Source organism: Marmota monax, unplaced genomic scaffold (assembly GCF_021218885.2).
Source record: "Marmota monax isolate L192 unplaced genomic scaffold, Marmota_monax_Labrador192_F-V1.1 WCK01_AAM20220418_F8-fsc00096, whole genome shotgun sequence".
NCBI classification, from domain to species: domain Eukaryota; kingdom Metazoa; phylum Chordata; class Mammalia; order Rodentia; family Sciuridae; genus Marmota; species Marmota monax.
This window is the reverse complement of record NW_026695236.1, coordinates 3,435,696-3,458,423: the sequence shown is the minus strand read 5'-3', so window position 1 is coordinate 3,458,423 and position 22,728 is coordinate 3,435,696. Positions and strand designations below refer to the sequence as shown.

The window sequence follows — 22,728 nt, the reverse complement described above, 5'->3', positions numbered from 1 at the left end:
TATTTCTTCTGGATGTGATTGCATAAAGTATTCGTTGGTTATTTCTCCCTCCATATTGCCACAAGCCTGAGGGCAGAGCAGTACAGCAGAGGAACAGCCCAACAAAGCAAAAATGGGGTCACACTGTCCTTGAACTTCTTGATATATGAGATAATTTATTTCCTTATTATTGTTTAAGCCTATGTGAGCTGGGATTTCCTGTTACTTCCATATAATCTTAACAGAAACAATGCGAAAACTTTATAATATATATATATATATATATATTGGGGGCAGAGAGTCCTTTGTTTCAATCTCCTCTCTAACACTTTTAACTGGAAATGGAAATGTCAGTGCTCCAAACAGTTAAGTAACATTAAAAAGTAAAACATTCATAAGTTTTTTAAAAAAGGGATAGGAGTTGCTACTACTCAGGGTTATTTGATCAAACGTAATTATAAGTGATCATTACTGTTAAGATGGACTTCAACTATGTCAAAGCTGTAAGAACTTAATAAAAATAGTTTTAAAAATAGTTTTAAACGATAACTTTACACAAAAGGATTTTATTGATTCACTCATCCTGTTTCTTCTGGTCAGGCAGGTATTAGAGGGTTGATTCTTAGATCAAGAATACCCAACCTCTGAGTGAACTTCATTTCTCTAAACCCTGATCATTGCACAAGGTTGGGCAGGGGATGAAAGAGTTGATAATAAAATTACGGATTGGAGCTGGGTTGGGGCGGGGGGCTGCTACCAAGACTGGAATTTGCCTTGAAGTCAGCAATCAATCCTTCAGAGAATAGTCTAATAAATCAAAGACTTGTTATTTATTTGTTTTCAATTTTTCCATCAGAAATGTTTTTAAGGATTTAATAGTTCAATTTTATTGCACTATAAAAGAGAGTGGGAAAAAAAGAAACTACTGTCTCTTGTCCTGAAAGAAATGATAATTTAGATAACCTCATTTTACCAATATGCTATTTAGCTATTTATAATAGTCTCCCTTATCCATAGGGAATGTGTTCCAAGACCCTCAGTGAATGCCTGAAACCTCAGATAATACTAAATCCTACAAATACTGTATTTTTACTGTATATACATACCTACAATCAGGTTTAATTTATAAATTAGGTATAATATAATATTAATAAAATAATAACAAAAGTACTATTATAATAATATACTATAATACAAGTTATGTGAATATGTTCTCTCTCAAAATATCTTATTAAACATTTACATTTTCACTTAAAGGAAGCACTTTACAGCTTCTCTTTGGCATAACCAAGTTGCTAGCATCACTACTCTTGCATTTTAGGACCATTATTAAGTAAAATAAGGTTTTGACACTAGTAAGTTAATAACATTAATAAGTTTTTTAAAAGTTAATAACTTTTAATTACATTACTGTGATACTGCAACAGTTGATATAACTGAGATGTCTAGTTAATGAACAGGTAGCATATACAGCATGGATACAGTGGACAAAGAGATGATAATTTTCCCAGACAGGATAGAGTAGCACAGCTCAAGATTACATCATATTTCTCAGGAATAGTATGTGATTTGAAACTTGTGAATTGTTTATTTCTGGAATTGTTTATTTCCATTTAATATTTCTGTGCCTCAGTTGACTGAATAACTGAAAGCTCAGAAAGTAATACAATACTGTGGATAAAGAGAGGCTGCTATTTACAACTATGAGATTATGATAGTTTAGACTTCCCAGGTCTTCCTGGATTGGAGCCAAGTGATTCTTATTTCAAAATTAAAACAAAAATTTCATGTCATCTTGGAGTGGTGTCACATTCCTAGGAAGAACTCATTTTTATTGTCAGCATAATCCTCAAAACACACTGTCATGTATTATTCTTCTGTTTGATGGAGTGAGTTCACTGCTTGCCTGGAGATTATGCCTCACTCTGGGTATACAAAATTGCCCAAACAGGGCCCCAGCTAGCCTTGCATACAGAATCAAAATGTTGTATGCTGCAGGAAAAGCAAGAAAAGCCAAGATCAGGTCTGCTAGGAAAGCGTGAGGCTCCTGTGCATAGTGACTTCAAAGCTGTTTATTAACAGTTTTGGTTTAAGTTTTAGTTTCCTAGGGGACAGGAACGATAATGTGAGCAACTATTTAAAGATACCACAGGATCTACAGCTAAGTGTTCTCACTAATTTTAGTCTGCCGGAAACTCAGATAAGAAAGTCACTCCTCCTTGAAGGAAATCCCTACCTGTAGCTGCTGGTGTCAGTACTGGAATCTCCTCTCAGGGTGACTTTGGTTGCCTCTGTCAGGGTGACAGGCTCTGAGTGTCTCCCTCCTCCAGGAGCCCAGGGCAGAGCTGCAGCACAAGATCGACCTGCCTTCATGTGGTAAGTTCCAGTTTACTCCCCCAGCCTCTGAGAGAGGCCTTTCTCTCAAATTAGTGCAGCAACACAAGGGCCTGTCCTGTACAGGTGGAAGAGAGAGCTACCCCTCCCCAGTGCTCTGCAAGGCTTTGAAGTGAATAGAACACTGATGATTATTCTTGTGGTTTCCCTAATCTGTGTACTGAGGGCAGCAGGAACCAGGTGCTCCTGTGATTGAAATAAAAGGTTACTCCTCTGAATGAGCAGGAAGTAAATTGCCTTCTGTAGATACAAATCCTGTTTCACCCCTGGACTGGCCACCTTTAACTCACTTTTAAAACGTGATGAATCACTGCCATTCCTGGGATGGTTGTGGGGCTCATCATGGCCAGATGTCTGTTTAGCAACTCTTACCTCACAGAAGCAAAGGAAAACCTAGAGGGCTCAGACTGTGTCTAAGGAATGCCAGAACAATCTGCTGGAAGCCAAAAATAAGTCTCAAGTTTAGTTCATCTTCTTCTGTTTTCAAGGTCAGACTGACATAATTTCAATCAACACAGCCAAACCAGTTCCCCCTTACCTTTGCTGGAAACAGCTCCCTGTTGTCTATTCAATGACCTCCACTTGCCACCCTGCTATTCAGTCTCCTCTGTGCTTTTATACTAGTAGTCTTTCATAGAGTTGTTCTAATAGTAATAAAAATAACGAGCAGCTAAAATAATTTGAGAATTAGGCTCTGTGCATGTTAATATGTTGGTGCATTTTCTAACTTAATCACTATAACAGTGTGAGGAGTGTACTGTTCACCCTGCTAGTTTGCAAATGAGAAAACAGGCCTTCCCAGTGTGCCTGTTATTCTGTCTGCCTCCCTCCCACCAATTCTCCACCCTTCGCTGCCCTGCTTTGTGCAGAGGAGACTGATCCTTATAGACAGCAAAACCTGACTCCCTTGCGAGCCGACTTTGGTAGGCCTCTGAAGATCAGAGGGTAGGCATAGAAGAGGTCAGAGTGTTTCTTTTCCATTTCCTTCCTCCTTGAGGACCAATTTCTTGCAGCAGCTGCATCTCTTTACAGACCATTCAGCAATTGCAGGCAGGTTTTTCTCCACGGTGCTCAGGTTCGCTAGGCTCTGGTACAGCATTTCATTCCTTCTACCTCCCCACCCAAGCCTAGCAAGACTTCCTGCTGTTGCTAAATGCTGGATGCTTTTCTGTTCTTGTCTGTTTCCTCAACCCTTTCTTCACATCCATCAGTAGCCGCTTCATTAAAGTCTCTTCATTTGAGTCAATCTGGGGTGAATTGTGTTCCTGCCAAGCCTCTTACTGATATACATGGCCTAAAAGAGTGTAGACCAAAGATGCAAACTTGGTACACTATAGTCAGGGAGAGAAAATGTACACTGATACAAAAAAAGAAAAACATTATAAAAGCCATGAGAAAGTTTTAGAAACCATATGGGAAATCAAAAGCCAATAAAAACTACTTTCAAGGATATGACATAGACAAAGTGGATATGAAGGAGAGTTTTAAATATGAACAGACAATAAGGCAAAGAAGCAGACCACATTTAGGGAACAGAAGTGGCACAGTCCCAGCAGTGGAGAAATGTGTTCTTTAAGACTCCACTGTTCCGAAATGTTACTGCCATATAGGCGGGGAAAGGATTCTACCATCAAATTAGAGTGCGTAACTTTGAGATGACTGAGCTTAACCAGATTTCTTTCCTTGGGACTTCAAAGAGCACTTAAAAGGCTAATGTGCATATTTAACTAACCTTTTTTCATAATCCATTAATGTCTTCCAGAAGTGAGGAAAGGAATAGAGTTTGGGAGATGCGTATTATCCAATAAGAGTCTATGATCCTGTGGGACTCCATAGTAGAGCAATTCAAAACACACATGGCAGCCAAATTCAGAGCCTACTCCACAGTGTTCTGCAGAAAGTCAATCAGAATGTCATAAGTCATTCTGGATAAATGGTGCCCAGAATGCCATCATATAGACAGACATAGCAAGAGTAGTGAAATGTGGCTAGCAAGCCAAGTGGAAACAGAGTTTATTTTGACATGACCTGTAAGGAACTATTGTGCCCAGACATCAAACAGAAGTTTGGATTTATGTCCTGGAAAATAGTGAAACCCCAGTGATAAAAGTTCATGTATAGTGTGCCCCACTCCTAGAGGCTAGCAAGCCAATTATGGCATATCTGATATTTTAAACAAATCATTATTTTGCTTATTAATTAATTCAATTACTCATTATATAAAAATTAATTGAGCTTTTACTAGAAGAGCTCTGCTAGACTATAGAGGAAAACTTTAAAGACTATAAAAGAAAACAAAAAAGAGTCCCTGATTATAAGGTGCTTTGGACCACTTGAGTTTGAACATATAAATATACATAATTACAACATAAATTTTTCATGTAATTATCCAAAAACAAAGAATGAACTTACACATCTAGCACTGAAGGGTTTAGAAGCCTTCAGAGTAGAGTTGATATTTGAGACTGAAGAATGAATAGAATTTGCCAGGACAAAAAGGAAGAAACCTCATGAATTCAAGTATTTGACCACACAAAAGCTTATTGCTTGTAAGAGAGCAAAGAAAGAGTCCAATATTCATGGGTGAATGTAGACATAAATTGAAAACAAAATAAGTTTCCAAAAAGGCTTTTTATAGAGATTTGTTATGATGTAAAATCTCAATTTTCTCTTTTGTTCTTCATCATCAGGCCTAGACGCAATTATAGTCCATTAGAGAAGACCAGGGCCAGCCTCTAGAGACTCTTTGAATTTGACCAGAGAAAATGAGAAACATAGTTATTTTGAAATGTTTCTAATTCTTTTAGTTTAGTTTAGAATAGTACCCACAGTGTACAGTACACAGGAAATTGCGAGTACTCAAATCTACTTTCCTTCCTGATAATTTTAGATCACCATGTTCTTTAAAATAGGACTAAAGTTTTTCTTGCTGTGCAGCTTTTTGGTTTCTTACAGTATTATGTATATAAATGTAACAATTTAACTCTATACATATTTTATGTTATGTTTTTATATATTAAACCTTTACATATCTATATTCGGTGTGATAACCTCTCATATTTCCAAACGCTTAAAATAAGTAATCTATATTGAACAAAAATAGAAATTTTTAGAAAATTTTAACTGTAATACAAAAATATTTATTACATGCTGATTCATCTTAATGTTTCTTTTTTAATTATAGAAGTCTGTTGTCATTTTATTTCTCCATTATGTAAGACTTTAAATTCAGCATTATTAAAAAAAAAAAAAGGAATCTTTTCCCCTTAAAACACTGACAAATATATAGACCTGGCAATTGTAGAGGTTTTTTGAATGAATGAATTGATGATATCATAAGGTAGATTGGAGGAGGAAGACAAAACTTACTACATCTGTAACTTTTCCTAAATTCAATACTAACAAACTCATAGTTGCCCATAGATTAGACTGATGAAAAGAAGATGTAAGGGTTGAACAGGAGAAATGAAAGAAATTTTGCCTTAGGAAGTTTGGGTTAAACTTTGTAGCACTGGTGATATAACAGTTTGATTCATTTGTTTGTTCATTCAATGATTTTTTTAAAACATTTAATGCACATTCACAGTAGTAAACCCAGTAGTCCTTGCTGATACTATCATAGACGGTGCCAGTTTAGAACTGAGTTGTGCTGAGCTCTGTGCTATGTGCTTGGCATTCATGATCTCACTGAATTCTTCTAACAGCCCTAAATTAGTTCCATGGTACAGAGAGAAAAGGAAGTTCACATAACACTTCCATGGTAAGTAAGTAAATGAATTCTAAATTAAATCTAAGTAAGTGTGATTCAGAATTCCACAGTCTTCATTACTCTAGTTCCCAAGGTAGGCATGCAGATACCCAGGGATAAAAATGGTGTGGGCCATCTTCCCACGAGGATTACAATGTCACAGTCTCAGACTCTAAGAGTGGGTCATCTAGGCTCTCTTTAAAGATGAGAAATCAAGGCCAATAAGTGAGGTGTTTCAACCAAGGACACACATTACCTTCATGAGCCAGACAGGTGCAGAAGGCCCCCAACCCACTTCCTTAGCTCTCATTCCAGTTTTCTTTTCACTCACTCTATGGAACTGAAACCTCTACTTACTGAGTAAACTATGAGATCCACATAGCACTTTGTTATAATCACCAAAGTGGGGGTGGGGGTGGGGCATCTGGAAATGATTTTTATTTGAATTTAGGTTTTAACTGATACATAAAAATATAAAATTGTACATATTTATGGAGTGTTATATGATGTTTTCAGTACATGTATACATTGTATAATGTTTAAGTCAGAAAATACTTTTTAAATATGTAAATTTGTATCCTTAGAAATAATTCTTGGGGATATAGCTCAGTTGATAGAGTGCTTGCCTTGCATGCACAAGGCCCTGGGTTCAAACCCTAGCACCACACACACGCACACAAAAAAAAAAGAAAAGAAAAGAAAAGAAAGAAAAGAAATAATTCTTATCAATAACTTTCAGATTGACTTGTTGAAGAATTGAAGATGCATCTTGGGATCATGAAAAATCAGCACTAAAATTGAGTTGAGCAGTTTAGAATTGGCATTGGGTCTCCTACCTTCCTGCCATCCTAACTTTCCAATTAGCATTCAGTCCCATCTATCTACTCTTCTGAAGCCGTTGAATAGGTCATTCCTAAGTTATAGCACAACTGGAACAAAAGCAAAATACAATCAAAAGGATGTTGAGAGGTGAAATGACAACAACAACTGATTCAACTCCTTACTGAAAGCACTAGAAAAGGCAAGTCCAGAAAGCAGCACAACACAATGAAACTCAGCTAATGTGTAAAACAGGCTGGGCAAAACTCTCAGCTGGGTTAACTTAGTAGTTTAGCACCAGGTATCCGATTTAATCACTTTGAACTTCAGCCTCCTCATCTGCAAAATGGAGAAAATCAGCCCCTGTCTGTGGCGTGAATCTGTTTCCCCAAGTTCATATGTTGGAAACTTAATTCCCAAATGAACAGCTTGAGAGGTGGTAACTATAAAAGGCAGAACACTTATAAATGAATTAATATTGTTATCCAGGAAATGAAATCATTATTGTAAGAGCAAGTGTGTTAAAAAAGTGAGTTTGGCCCACTCTTTTCATTGTTGTTGTTGTTTTTAGATATACATGACAACAGAATGTATTTTGACATACATACATGGAGTACAACTTCCTATTCTTGTGATTGTACATGATGTGGGATTACGTTGGTTGTATATTCATATATGAACATAAGAATTTTACGTCTGATTAATTCTACTGTCTTTCCTATTCCAATCCCCTCTTCTTTCCCTTCATTCCCTTTGTCTAATCCAATGAACATCTATTCTTCCTCCCCCTTCCCCTTATCGTGTGTTAGCATCCACATATTAGCTAGAACATTGGGCCTTTTGTTTTGGGGATTGGCTTATTTCACTTAACATGATTATCTCCAGTTCTATTCACTTACGGGTAAATGCCATAATTTCATTCTTATTTATGGCTGAGTAATATTCCATTGTGTATATATACCACATTTTCTTTATCCATTTATTTGTTGAAGGATACCTAGGTTCCATAGCTTAGCTATTATGAACTGAGCTGCTATAAACATTGATGTGGCCGCAACACTCTAGAATGCTGATTTTAAGTCCTTTGGATATAGATTGAGGAGTCTGATAGTTGGGTCAATGGTGGTTCCATTCCATGTTTTCTGAGGAATCTCCATACTATTTTCCATAGTAGTTGTACCCATTTGCAATCCCATCAGCAATGTATGAGTGTACCTTTTCCCCCACATCCTCACCAACACTTACTGTTGCTTATTTTCTTGATAATTGCCATTCTAACTAGAGTGAGATAAAATCCCAGTGTAGTTTTAATTTGTATTTCTCTAGTTGCTAGAGATGTTGAACATTTTTTATATATTTGTTGATAGATTGTAGTTCTTTTTTGTGAAGTGTCTGTTCAGTTCTTTGCTTATTCATTGATTGGGTTATTTGATTTTTTGGTGTTAAGTTTTTGAGTTCCTAACATATCTTGGAGATTACAAGTTTGGCTCATTCTTGTATGCTCTCTGTCTTGCTCTTGCTCTCTCTGCAATGCAATCCCTTCTGCCTTGCTATTATGCAGTAAGAAGGCCCTCACCAAATATGGCCCCCTCAATCTTGAACTTCCCAGCCTCCAGAACTGTGAGCCAAATAAATTTCTGTTCATTATAAATTAGTTAGTCTGAGGTGTTCTTTTACAACATCACAAAATAGACTAACCCTTCCCTCTTTTTCTGTTTATCTTGACCATTCCATGCAATAAGATATATTCCATGGTACCTGGCATAGTGTGTGCATTCAGTAAACAAAGCTATAATTATTACAATTTAGTCCTAGTTCTGCTCCCTTAACTTATACATCAGTCGTCCTATACAGTGAAAATTTTTCTTTTTATCTATGTTACAAGGTGGTTTTGCTAACACAGTTAGGTGATATGTATCGAAACACTGCCCTGATCTTCATTCTTTAAGCACCAGCTCAACTCCTATTGCCTCAAGGATGCTTCAGCACCTGTCAGAGTGGGAATTAATAATTCTCTCTTCCATATTTTGCAGCTCATGTCCATACCCTGATCTAACCTGTATCTTGACATACATACATGGAGTACAACTTCCCATTCTTGTTGGATTTTGTATAATGTCCATAGCATAATAGTCCTTGAGGTAAGGGATATTTGCTTGCTCTCCCCCAGAGCCCCAGAGACCTTATGCAGAGTGGGGGAGTCAGTGAATGTGTGGGCCTTTCCTTGCATTTTTAACCATTCAGTTGCCAAGTACATAAAACATATTTGAGATTTACAAGTTTAAATGATTTCTGAGAAGAATGATTTCTGATTTCTTGAGAAACAGTGAATGTTTTGGTTTGTTCTTTTCTGGGGGTTGATGGAAGAGATGGAACAAATACAAAAAGAAAAGCAGATTTCTAGGCTTAGCATGAGGACACCTGCGTTTTACACAGAATATTTTTCTCAAAGGTCAAAATGCTCTACAAACCTGTCACAGTTGTTGACTATATGGCATTCAAAACCAGGTAATACCCCCTCCTTTTTCTATTGACAGTTCCAGGGAACAACAACAGTGGATAGGCCTTTTCCAAGCCTAACGGGCCCCCTCCCCTCCCTAATCATGAGTCATCTGCAGCTAGAAATCCAATTGTTAGCATACCCCTGCAACTGGCTGAGGAAGTCATTTGCTCTGGGGCCTTTCTATGCCTTAGTTTTTCTCTCCAAATGATGAAAATAATCATCCTGTCCTCCCTAACTCCTCCTGGAGACACTACAACTGCTAGGAAAAGTAAGCAATGAAAGTCCAAGTGGGTTGAGGTGGTGCTAGAGAAGCCCGCTCAAAAGCAGAGCTAAGGCATGTTCCTTTTGCATGACACATGTAACAGCAGCTATATTTATTAGGGCCTTACTGAATGAAATTGTTCTAAGCACATCATATGTATTAATTTGTTCAATTCTTTAAAAAAAGATCCATGAAGTAGTAGTGATTTTATAGAGGAAGAAATCAAGTCACAGGAAGGCTTAGCAAAACCACACAGCTAGTAAATGGCAGACACTGAAATGGTACCCAGATACATAGTGGGTATACTGGGATACCCTCAACTGTGCAGTTATAGTGTGTACCTGTGATCATCTCTTCCATTTTATGCTTGCCACAATATTTGCACATAATAGGTGCTTAATAAATATTTATTGGGATAAATCTAACAAAACTTGAGCATAGTTGAGAATTCATTCCTTTTTTCCCTTCCTTCTGACTCTACCACCAGATCCTCTATTAAATAAGATACTTGACTTTTCATGGTGTTTTCCAATTAGGAGCTAAAGACCCTTGAAGATTCCTAATTTATTTTTTCATTTTTATGATAAAAAGTGAATATAAGCACATTCTGGATTATTGGGATGGCCATCTCATACTAAGTACTATATCTGGATTTCAGATTATGTGCTCTTCTTTGGCCCCAGGAGTTACCACTTATTATTATGTGAAAAGGAATATGCTAATAAGAAGGGAGGGACATAAAGAGAATCCCTAAAAGATGTATTAGGTCAAGTAAAAGTCAGATATTATAATGATATAGGGTGATCAAAATAGATGTGGAAGGGAGTGTACCTCACAGATCATGAGAGTGTTAGACACACAGAGAACTCAAAGATCCTCACATCTAAGCATTGGTACCCCCATGACACTGAAAGTAGTCAAAGAATCTGTACCAATTTAATTTTATAGTTCTGGAAGATAATTTTTATATTTGATTTTGGTTTTATTGTTTTTAACAGATCACCAGCCTGTGGTTTGTTTTGGTTTTATTCTCAAGTTGTTCAAAAGCTGAAATAAGTTTATATCTTTTTACGTCTATATAGTATAGGAATGGTTTTAGAAGAAAATTTAAGCGAAGACTAGAGAAATCTAAGAAAAATTTGTCCTTAAAATGGTGGATAATATTGATTTCTCTTATACTTGAGAAACACCACACAATAATGTGTTCCAGGCTTTCTTATTTAAAATCAATTGCAAACACAAACACATCAGGTATGTCAATAACCCCTTGTTGTCCAATAGTATGTTAGGCCCTCCCATTCTGAGAGCAGGCTTTCACAGGAAAAAGGAAAGTTAAGTGGCTTGATAGAAAGAAATGTGGCCTCGGTGCAAATTTTTGTCGTATCATTCAATAGCTGTGTGACTTAGAGCAAGTCATTAAACCTCTCCAAACCTCCAGCCTTTATTGTAAGTTAGCAGTAATCTCTGTACTCTCTAAGCCACAAAGGGCTGTATGTGAAGCTGACGCACAGGAGGTGAATAGCAAGGTTCCAGCATTTGTTCCTTAAATGGAGGTCACCATTTAAGGTCGCCTGTGGCAAGGAAAAGCCCGAGGAACCCTCTGCTCTCCCCAGCTGTGGACTCCTTGGCCTGACTCAGGAAAGCAGGCCCACTGCGATTCCACCAGCTGGTACCCTGGTGCCCCGCCCAAAGTAGCCAGCTGGGGAGAGGGGATAGTGTCGGGGGCTCACCAGCCAGTGAGCAGTTCAGAAATTGCCTAGTCCCTGCTATGCTCCGGACACACGCACTGAACTAAGTGGGTGTTGCAGGGGATGCAAGGCATTGGTGGTCCTGCGAACTGGAATGCAAGTTTCTGTTCTTTGTAGACACTTGAGACACTGGGTAAAGCGGAAAGGAATTCAGTCATCACTTTAAAGCGCTCAAAATGTATGTGGGTGGTGAGCGCATAGGTTTTGAGCCAATTCAAATTTGCCTAGGGACACCCCATGCACCATGTGTATAACTATTTTTAGTTCCAGGTAAGAGGGGAGCTCCCTTGGGGAACACCTTGTCTTTAAGAGCTGGCAGCGGACTCAGGGCCACGAACAACTTCAGAAGGCTGAGCCCCAGCCCGGGGTGCCCGTAGTTCAAAGGGTGAAGGCGCACGGTCCTGGCCAGAGCCGGCTCTAGCTGGCGCCGAGAAGCCCGGACTGGTGAGTGCTGCTGCGCGGGGGCCCACCTGCGCTGGGCCGCTGGGCAACAGACTCAGAGGAGCATTCCTGCCCTGGCCGGGGACGGGCGACGCCGAGAGGGGGGCGCGGCCGTGCGGTGGGGCGGGCTGCTGCAGCGCGGCTTCCCCGAGGCCGAAGGCGGGGCGGGCGGGCCTCGAGAGGCGCGGGGGGCGGAACCGCCCGCTGCCGGCGCTGCTCTCCGGCTCGCTAACACTCGGTCGCGACGCGGGGCAAGCATGGGAGCCGCGCGCGCCCTCTCCGCGCCCACACCTGTCTGAGCGGCTCTGAGAGCCGCGACCCTGGCGGGCTGCTCCGCACGGGTGAGTGAGGGCGCGGGCTGGGGTCGTGCGCCCGGGCGCCTGGGGACCTAGAAGCCTGGAGGAGAGGGACAAAGGGCCGGGTGCGCGCAAGGTGGGGTAAGTATGGGCTGCTGGGGGCATCGGGGACCTCGTTCTGGCCGCTGCGCGGGCTCGAGCGCTAGGACACGGTCCTGAAGGAGTTCCAGGAAAACCCAGGAGCTGCGGAACGTTTGGATCCACGTAGTGTCACTTATGAAGCAAGTGGGGGAAAGAAGGTATTGAAACGATCTTGGGTGCAGGGTCCTGGCTAGGAGTTGAGGTGAAGCAGGCTCTGACAAACTCACCTCCTGTCGGGGCGATGGCAGCACCGCCACCACTGCCACTTGTTTTCCATGAGTTTTGCTTTTACTGTATGTGATTCCATCACGTTCGGAGCATTAATTTTTAACACTAGACACGTGATTGTGAACACACCTTAGCAAGCAAGAAAAAAGATTAGCAAACATAGGTTAGGGAATAGGCTCCTTTCTCTGTTGGCTGCCCTGATGGCCCTGTGCTTCCTGCAGGGTGCTAAACCTAGAAACTGCTGTTTGAACTATCAACAGTTTGAAGCAAGTATTTCTTCTTCTGCTTTTAGGCATTCATCACAAGTTGTTAACTTTTAAATAAATGGATTTTTTTAGAGCTTTAAAAAAACTTTTAAAAGGAGAAAGAGATCAAACAACACCATCATTCCCCTCCAGGATACAAATTGTGTTTGTTTTCAAGTGGTCTCATGAGAATTCAGCTGATAAAAATCCCTTTTTATTGCCCATTGGGTTACACCCAGGAGAATTCAGAAACAGTCTGTAGCTAGTGGAAAGCTCCAGGTTATTCGGGATCAGGATTAAATTGGGTTTGCTTCTCTGAGCTCCTGTAACTAAGGGCTCCTTGATTGCTCCTTAGGAACAGAGAGGCCAATGCTAGAATTGTCTCCACATGGCCCTGTGGAAAGAGTTGAGTTTATAGTTGAAGTCTGTTGTGGCCAAAATCCCTAAGGCAAATTAGTATCAGGATATTTGTTGCACATTGTTTCAAGATCCTACTTGAGCAGGAGAGCATTTAAAACAGGACTTCTGTCTTTCAAGAAGTCTTTTAGGAGGGTGATTGGAGGTTGAATGTGAAGAAGGAACTTAGAAAATGCCACAGAAGCCACTACATGGATTTCTGAAAGTGTGATCATATGCAAACCATCTACATATGAATACATCCTTTACTTGTCTTTTTCCCATCTAAATAAAGTCAAGAGATAACTTGTCATGCTTCCTGTGCCTGAACTAGGAAGGAAGCATTTTTCCGAGGTAACTAATATGGATCTTGTTTTTGTAACACTGACAACTATTCAGGTAGATGGTGAATGTAGGTGCCTTTTCTGTCTGTAGCATAAGTGCCAAAGGCCCATTAGTGTGTCTGAGAACATTGTTAGCCCCAGTCTGCAGTCTTTAATAGTCTCAGGTTCGCCTGTACATCTCTCTCAGAGATCCTTTAATGAACCAGGCATTATTCATGCATAACTCTCACCGACTCTGGGGAATTTGTTTCTCATGGCCTCACCATTGACAGTTTTATGCACTCTGTTTTTTGTTCTGCTGCCAGGTTTGTCCCTGGATCGCTAGGGTAGTTCATTTTGCCTAAAATCTGATAGAGAAGTTAAATTTGGTTCAATCACAAAAATTGTGTTTAGAGTTGCTGGACTTGTAAGTTCCCTTTATGAGACCGTAATTCTTAAAACATTATGTGATTAGGTGTGTTTTCCTTTAAAAGGGTCTATGATTCAGGAAAATGAGAGCAAGGCTAGTTACAGAGTATTCACAGAACTTTGTTGTCTAAGCATTTGCTTTAGGAATTATCATGGTTTCACTGTTCAGTATTCCTAGCCCTAGTTCCATGGAAGTCATCCCTCTGAATGGTATCCCAAATTAGCATCTTTCACACTTTCCTACTGTTTCTTTAAGTCATTTATAGGACATCACCGGAATTCAGATGTTGTACAACAGACAATGATGACCCAAGGATTCGGTTTTCCCTCCCTCGCAGCACTTGTTTGCAATAGGAGTTAAATCATTCTCGCAAACGCTGGCCCCCTTGAGGAGACCTCTGTTGTTGCAGTTTTGAAGACTAAAGTGCAGAAGGAGATGGCAGTCACAGTGCCATTCTCCAAAGAGACTGTTGCTTGCACATTTAATAATGTGCAGAGTCCCTCTACCATACAATTAATGGACTCATGAATGGCAACATACTCCTAAAGTATAAACACTTTGAGACTCTGGAGAGGGAGACAGTTGCTCATGTTGTATGACTGAGCATGGAATGTGTAACCCCCTTGTGAGTCAGATACCCAGAGTTGGGAAAGGAATATTGTTTCTGTATTACTAAGCACAGTGAAAAACAGTATTTGCTTACCTTAATTTTACTTTTTGCTTTGTCATTTAGGTGAAGTGATACACAAAAATAGTTGGGAACTTTAAAAGATAATTTATGTGTATAAGAAAGACTTATTCTTAAAAATGGACTGTTGTGGACCTAAATTTTCTTAGTCCAGATATAGATATAATGAGAATAAGATTCAGAAATCTTCATTTCTTTTTTAAGGTATGAGTTTTCCAGACAACACTACAAAGACAAGGTTGATCCATTTGTAAACATGGAAGAGAATGTAAAGTTTTGTAATCCATTTGTTACCTTTCCAGTTATAGGGATAGGAATGTTTTTATTGCATCTGTTTAAATCCTGGGGTGTCTATTTTAAACAAATTTCAGTGGACTTACACAGACTTACCTAGAGTTTATAAAAATGGAAATATTGTCTCTGGGGAAATTACTATTGTCAAATGAGTTGAGAAATTATTGCAAAGCTATCCACCTGATTTTAAAGGACCACAGTTACCATTGGCTGTGTTGTTAATGGGAATGAGCCAGGGTAGGGTTTTTATTTTTTATTTTTCAGGGTAGGGTTTTTATGACTCAGAAAAAAATTCCTTCCCACTCTGCCCCATAATGGACAATAGGGATGTTCCCCTCACACATTTTCTTTGGGACCTGTCCTAAAAGCATTCACGCCCAGCCACTTAGTTCCACTCCCTTCTTGAAAGCCAACCTCTGCTGGAGTCCCTTGTTTCTTTGGTAGATGACCAGGGCAATCTTATCTCCCAATTAGGTAAGAGAGAACAAGATAAATTTCCCTTTTTCTTTTCCCCTACACCTCCAGCCTTGGTAATTCAAGAGTAAACATCCCTGAGCAGTAAATGACAGTGCAGACACTGTTTATAAACAACATTGTCTTTAACCTGAATATTTTTGATCCTGGAAACTTAAAAACTAGAGAATCATGGACCTATGAAGACCAGGTAAAGAAGCATTTGTTTAAGGTGATATTCAGGACAGTTTCTAAACCACCCTACTTAAGCATTTTTTAAAGAAATAAGCAACTTAGAAACCTTGTAACTTTAATACAGAGTATCAATTTAAACCTACTTGAAGACTTGAGCACACACAGCTGTATTTTTCAATTTCTGATCAGGCATTTAAAAACCTAATAAATTCAGAATAATTTGATTTGCATTAGTTTCCAGAAGTCTGCATGAGTTTCTAAATCTGAATTGAAGTTTTAAAACAAAACTTTCATAACTTTAAGGAAGACAGAAGGCTGTCAGAACAAGATCTTATCACAAATAAATATAGTTCAGTAATAATATAGAAAACTTATAAGCAATATTTCAAACTAACAGATGCTAGTGCTTTTGAAGTATCTGAAAAGTTGATTCCGAGAGGTTCAAGTTTATCCCTGCTCTGTTGGTTTAGTGGTCTTTGTTTCCATAGATAGCTTACTTCTCCTTCACTCCTGGCTAAATGACCAGAATTTAAGTTGTAAGGACTCTGAATCTGTAATATTCTATCATACAGTAGACTGTTTAGCATTCTCTAATAACATTCTGTGATTTGTAAATGATCCCAAAAGTTCTTGGCACATAGTCATCTAACATTTTGCCAAAGAATAAACTTGATCCTCTATATTGAGGGGCTGGAATGAGGTTAGGGAGAGGGCCTAGCTAACTTCCCAGAGCTCACACCCCCAAGAAAAGACTGTTTTACTGCTCCATACTCTGTATCTCTCATGAACTGGTTCCTAAAAATATTGTTTCTTTTTGAAACACAAAGAAAAAAATATGCCATGGTGGCACTTGTGAAATGGGGCATGCTTTAAGGTCTTTGAAAGTATTTTTTAAATAAACAGGGATTTACTGTACAGGCAAAGTACTTGGAAAATTGAAATTAGAGTTAATTTTGCCTGAGAGAAGGAATAATTCATCAGTTAAGGTTTCTGGATGGATTTTTAAAGTGTGTTTCCATTAGTTTCAGACTTTTTCCTGCTATTCTCTTCCTGACACCCTATCCAACAGACTTCTTCAATTTTTTGATAAATGGATAAAGCTCCAGACAGATGCACTGGAACAGTGGGTGTTGGTGCAGTCCATGATTCAAGTTTCATACTCCCAGGATCCAATTAAATACAAATTTCACATTTGGGATTTGAAGATCCATGCTCCAGATGACAGTGTGAGCATATTATAACTGTCATGTTCTTTATGCACATTGAAATGTTATGTACAACTTATGATAATACACAGTGTAATGCTATCTCCTCTCCTGCTCTCTCCCCCAAGAGTCATATTTTTAAAAAATAGGAACACTGGGGTTGGGGCTGTAGCGCAGTAGTAGAGTGCTTGCCTTGCATGTGTGAGGCACTGGGTTTGATCCTCAACACCACATAAAAATAAATAAATAAAGATATTGTGTTCATCTACAACTAAAAAATATTAAAAAAAAAAAAAGAAAAGAAAAGAAACAGGAACACTTGGCAGCTTGGACCTCTGGATGCAGTGTTTCCTTTCTTAAGATAAGCTGAAGTAAACCTTGGTGTAACTGCTCCATGTTAGCAGAACTAACATTCTCCACATTAGTCAAAGGGAGGAGGGGATGGTGTGTTGGGGCCCAAGACACTATGCATGATTCCTTTTAGTACATGTCACACTTGGCTGGGATTCCCGTGTAAGTGGGGCATTTAGTCACCTAGCAGCAACTTACATAGAGGAAGGGCTCTTCAAGCCCAGATGAGCCTAAGAGCTGGGTCCTTAACCAGTAGATGGGTGGGAATAATCAGACACAGAGGCTGATCTGTCCCACAGATTTCCCAAAGGGTTGTCATTAGTACACCTATCCCCATTGCCAAGTTCCCCTCTGGGAGGAGGACTCAGGATGGTATCAGCATACCCTCCCTAGTACCCCAGCAAACATACACGTGTGTGTGTGTGTGTGTGTGTGTGCATCCCATGATTTCAAGAACTTAAAAAATAATTAAATTCATTTCTCCTCACAAAAGGGTCTAGAGACTCTTCCAGCAGTGTTTCAGGGAATTAGGAGATCCCAAAGAGTTTGCCTTTTCAGGACTTCATTCCTTTCCTTTCCCATCCCTATTTTCCCTGACAGAAATGGAATTCAAGAGATAGAGGCAAGAAAAAAGATCCCAGAGGTGGGTGGAGCACACACATATTTTAGAAATACAGCATGTGAATATTGGGAATGTGGATTGGCAAGCTCAGCTGGACTAGATTGGGTCAATGGGATTTTCCAGTTTTTATGTAAAAGCAAGCACAAGGCACCCAAAGCTGCCATAACTCTGTACCCTCAAAGAGGAAGAGGGTGAGAATAAGGGAGTCATTTATTCCTGTTCTTGCTGTGATCCACTAGCAACTTGAGACTTTTTTCTCCTATTCTTGGATGCTTTATTTTGAATGAATTACCCTACTTGCTGAGTCAGCCCAACCAGAAGATTCAGAGCCAGTCAGAGCCAATTTATGCTTAAGTATTTATGAAAGTACTTCCAATCTTCTTTTTTGCTGTCATTTTTCTTGGGGGATTACTAATTCTGGGTCTTTAAACATACCTTTCCATGATAAAATCCAAACTGTTTTGTTTAGTACACACAACTTTTCTCATCCATCTCTTGTCTGCTGCCATTACCACCTCCTCTTCTCCACCCTTGCTGAGCTAAGTATAATTGCTGAAATGACTCAGTGTTACATATTTTGGTGCTCTTGCCCAGACTGTGTTCCAAGTCTTACATTATCAAACTTCTTTTCAACTTCAGTGTCCATCTCAAGCATCCCCTACCCTGGCATGCCTCTCTTATTCGCACATCTGACTTTATGCCCTTAGTCTGAGTAATCACATCATCTATATACATCTCTGTCATTAGAAGTCAGCATGCATCATTCAAAAAAATTATTTTCTGAACCACACCATTCCTTTGATTTTCCATTAACACAAGCATTCACTCAATAAATCATTGCTGGGTACTAGCATAAGCCCAAGTGCAAGGCATTTACTCTAGCTATGAATGCAAACACAAACACCTGAAAAAATAACCAGGAGTAGCATTCATAAGATATACTTCATGCAATATTAGAGCTTTAGATATTTGACATAGATCCTGTTAGTGTACAACATAATCCAAAGGAAAAGGGAATATTTTGTTTGTTAATGACCTGGTTTCTCGGGAACTAAACATGTAGTAGTAAATATTCTAAGTTCAAAGCAAAAAAAATAAAATAAAATAAACCAACTTCTCATACCATCTTTCAAATGTACCCATCATTTAGAAGCAATAGAATTCCTAATAAGTAACACTGTGGAACTCTCCCTCCTTGATGCCTTGGTCACTCAGTAAGTTATAGAGTTTAGATTTATCCTCTACATGAGCAAGTGTTCCTGAAAAATTTCCAGTTGCTTATTATAAATGAGAATAAACAGGTAGAAGGACAGAAAGGGAGAGAACCAGGATGGTAGGACAGGACAGTGTTTAGAATCAAATACAAAGAAAACTAAGAATCACATGGAAATTGAGGCTGGTCAGCCATTCATCAGGGACTAATGACTATAGGCATGCCGCCCTGCAATGTACCATCATAAGGGACATCTTAAATCAGAGGGAATGACCACCCAATCTTATTTGGAATTCATAGCCACTGTAATATTCCCAAGGTCAAGTCCTTGCATTGTAAGTAAGACTGTTATCCAAGGATTCCTTTCCACACCCTGATTCCTAAGTTCACAGACTTAGAAATAATGACAGGCATGCTGCAAGATTTGTCAGTCTGCAATAAATGAATGTTCAGCCCTTACTTTCCTGACCTACTTGTCTTCTTCATTTCTACAGAATTGTGCTCAGCATGGCGGAGATTCCAGGGCTTCTCTTCCTTCTCCTCCTGCTCTGTGTTGTTGGGCAGGTGAGTCCCTATGGTGCCTTCTGGAAACCCACTTGGCCTGCTTACCGCCTCCCTGTAGTCTTGCCCCAGTCTACCCTCAACTTAGCCAAGCCAGACTTTGGGGCTGAAGCCAAATTGGAAGTGTCCTCCTCATGTGGACCCCAGTGTCACAAGGGAACACCTCTGCCCACATATGAAGAGGCCAAACAATACCTGTCTTATGAGACACTCTATTCCAATGGCAGCCGCACAGAGACTCAGGTGGGCATTTACATCCTCAGCAATGGCAGAGGTGGAGCTCAATACCAAGACTCTGAGTCTTCAGGAAAGTCTCGGAGGAAGCGGCAGATTTATGGCTATGACAGCAGGTTCAGCATTTTTGGGAAGGACTTCCTACTTAACTACCCTTTCTCAACATCAGTGAAGTTATCTACAGGCTGCACTGGCACTCTGGTAGCAGAGAAACATGTCCTCACAGCTGCCCACTGCATACATGATGGGAAAACCTATGTGAAAGGAACGCAGAAACTTCGAGTGGGCTTCCTGAAGCCCAAGTTTAAAGATGGCGGTCGAGGGGCCAACAGCTCCAGCTCAGCCTTGCCTGAGAAGATGAAATTTCAGTGGATCCGGGTAAAACGCACCCATGTGCCCAAGGGTTGGATCAAAGGCAATGCCAATGACATTGGCATGGATTATGACTACGCCCTCTTGGAACTCAAAAAACCCCACAAGAGAAAGTTCATGAAGATTGGGGTGAGCCCTCCTGCTAAACAGCTGCCAGGGGGAAGAATTCACTTCTCTGGTTATGACAATGATCGACCTGGCAATTTGGTGTACCGCTTCTGTGATGTCAAAGATGAGACCTATGACCTGCTTTATCAGCAGTGTGATGCTCAGCCTGGGGCCAGTGGATCAGGGGTCTATGTGAGGATGTGGAAGAGACAGCAGCAAAAGTGGGAGAGAAAAATTATTGGCATCTTTTCAGGGCACCAGTGGGTGGACATGAATGGTTCTCCACAGGATTTTAATGTGGCTGTTAGAATCACCCCTCTCAAATATGCTCAGATTTGCTACTGGATTAAAGGAAACTACCTGGACTGTAGAGAGGGGTGATACAGTGCTCCCTCCTGGCAGCACTTAATATTTTTCATGTACTCATTGTAGGAGAGGCCAAATTTTATCATTGGCTCATGCATGCACATACACATGTGTTTGTGTGTGTGTAATGTGTCATGTAACATCCTTTACCTAATTTCTTAAAATTGCAGGATGACTGGCTTTATTATTTGAAAACTGGTTTGTGTATCATATCACTTAAGAAGTTTGAAAGCATACTTTTGCATAGAAGTAAAAATCAATACTGATGTTTGGGGCAATAGGAAATATTTGACAATTAAGTTAATCATTCACTTTTTTTGAGAACATTGGCTTTTATTTCATCTGAACTTGTTTCAAAGGTTTATATTAAATATGTGGCATACAGGAGATATGAATTCTTGTGTGTGTATGTATTTTCTTCGGAGATTTATATCTTTATATTTTAAAAATTCTTGATTATTAAAGCTTCCAGATGGTAGTATGTCCATCACATATAACTCTTAGGAATTTCACAATACTTCTTAGGCAGTTATAATATTTTGGATTTGGAGGCATTTCATGTTAGTCCTTGAACAGTAAAATAAATAATTTATTGGCTCTGTTAATATACATGTTCAACTACATCTAACAATAAACTGGCACCCCAAGCTACTTTTAGTTTTGAAAATGGTTTCTCTTCCAAAGACTGTCACTCTACTTTGTGGGAAGTCTTTGCTTATGGTTCTGCCAGTTTTGTAGTCAAGCTCGTTTATCCAATGATCACTTAGCAGATTTCACTCACATTTCTAGAGCTAGTTGTTTTGCAAAGACTATAATCAGGGTCTAATTAGAGCAGGCTGTATTGCCTCTCTACTCACAGTTGTGGTCGGAATAAAAACAATCATAGCATTTTGCCCCTGGAGTGTAGCATGTCTCATGTTTTATCATTTGGATGGAGTAATTTAAAATGAATTAAATTCCAGAGAACAATGGATGCATTGCTCGGCAGATGTCACAACAGAATAACCACTTGTTTGAAGCCTGGCACAGTCACATAGCCTAATCAAAATTTATTTCTGCATAGTTTTCAATGTGCTTTTGGAGAGTTGTGTACTTGTTCAATCTGGAAACTTTTCTGTCTTGTTGTAATTACTTTATAGTAAAAATACTTGTCATTTGCTCTAAGAAAAACCAGTGTGACTTTTTCTTCCCCTGGCTTTAAAAGGATCCCTGTTGGTGGAATGTTCTGGACTGGAGGCTTGTGTAGTCAGGGACAATAATAAAAATGAAAATTGAGAGAATATAAAATGTCTCAGAATCATGCACTCCAATAAATGTTTTACAAATACAATAATTGTAGTATCTAAAGAAAGGAGTTTGATTTATTCTATTTTAATTTTTTGGTCATTGGCCTAAGAGCTTCTTTCTAAGTATATCAATGGAGAAAAAAGCAATTGGAATACGAGGCAGATGTTTACTTTGCCCGCACCCTACTAATATCAACCTGCATCATGGCAGCGAGGACATGGAAACAGCACTGGTGACTTAAACCTCCTGGTGGTTTGTGGCAATAGAGCTTTTTGAAGGGGTAATCCAAGGCACTCAAGACGTGTACACCACACACTTTCTTCAAGTCACATAAGAAATACTATGCATAGCAAGGAGATGCAGGGCCGCCAGCAATCTTCTGAGTTCCAGTACAATTTGCTTTGGAATCTAACAAGAATCTCACGCCTGAGGAAGGAGAGAGGTCTCCATTTCTGTGTCTGGTATTTTGGGGTTTTTGTTTGCTTTGCTTTTGCTTGGTGAGAAAAAAAAGATTTTTTTTTATAGATGCTCCTTTTGTAAAGCTCTTTGATATCTTGATTTCTTACAAAGGTAGACAATAATATTTTGGATTTGGAGGCATTCAAATTCAAATTCAAAATAATATCAGTTTGCAAGTGAATGTAGTTTACTAAAGGATATGCTACATACAGCATAACTTATAGAACTGGAACAGAAAATTGTAAAATTTGACATTTCCGTCTTTTCAGTGACAATAAAAGAAAGCATGGTATTAAACTAAGTTAAAGGAAAAAAAGTACTCATGATATTAATATAACTGGTACTTTACATGTGTTAGTTGTATACA

At 39.4% G+C, this 22,728-nt stretch overlaps 1 protein-coding gene across 4 annotated transcripts; it reads left to right on the top strand.

The window, feature by feature from the left end:
• Nucleotides 1-2,199: 2,199 nt before the first annotated feature.
• Prss23 (serine protease 23) lies at nucleotides 2,200-21,912 on the top strand. Of its 4 annotated transcripts, none has more exons than XM_046439389.2 (2): nucleotides 2,200-2,355; nucleotides 19,469-21,912. In XM_046439389.2, the coding sequence occupies exon 2, from the start codon at nucleotides 19,482-19,484 to the stop codon at nucleotides 20,628-20,630; it is 1,149 nt and encodes a 382-aa protein (XP_046295345.1). In that variant the 5' UTR covers nucleotides 2,200-2,355; nucleotides 19,469-19,481; the 3' UTR covers nucleotides 20,631-21,912. The 4 variants fall into 4 exon arrangements, with proteins under 4 accessions (XP_046295345.1, XP_046295344.1, XP_046295343.1 ...); XM_046439388.2 differs by lacking the exon at nucleotides 2,200-2,355 and adding an exon at nucleotides 12,086-12,235; XM_046439387.2 differs by lacking the exon at nucleotides 2,200-2,355 and adding an exon at nucleotides 12,104-12,331.
• The last annotated feature ends 816 nt before the right edge of the window (nucleotides 21,913-22,728 follow it).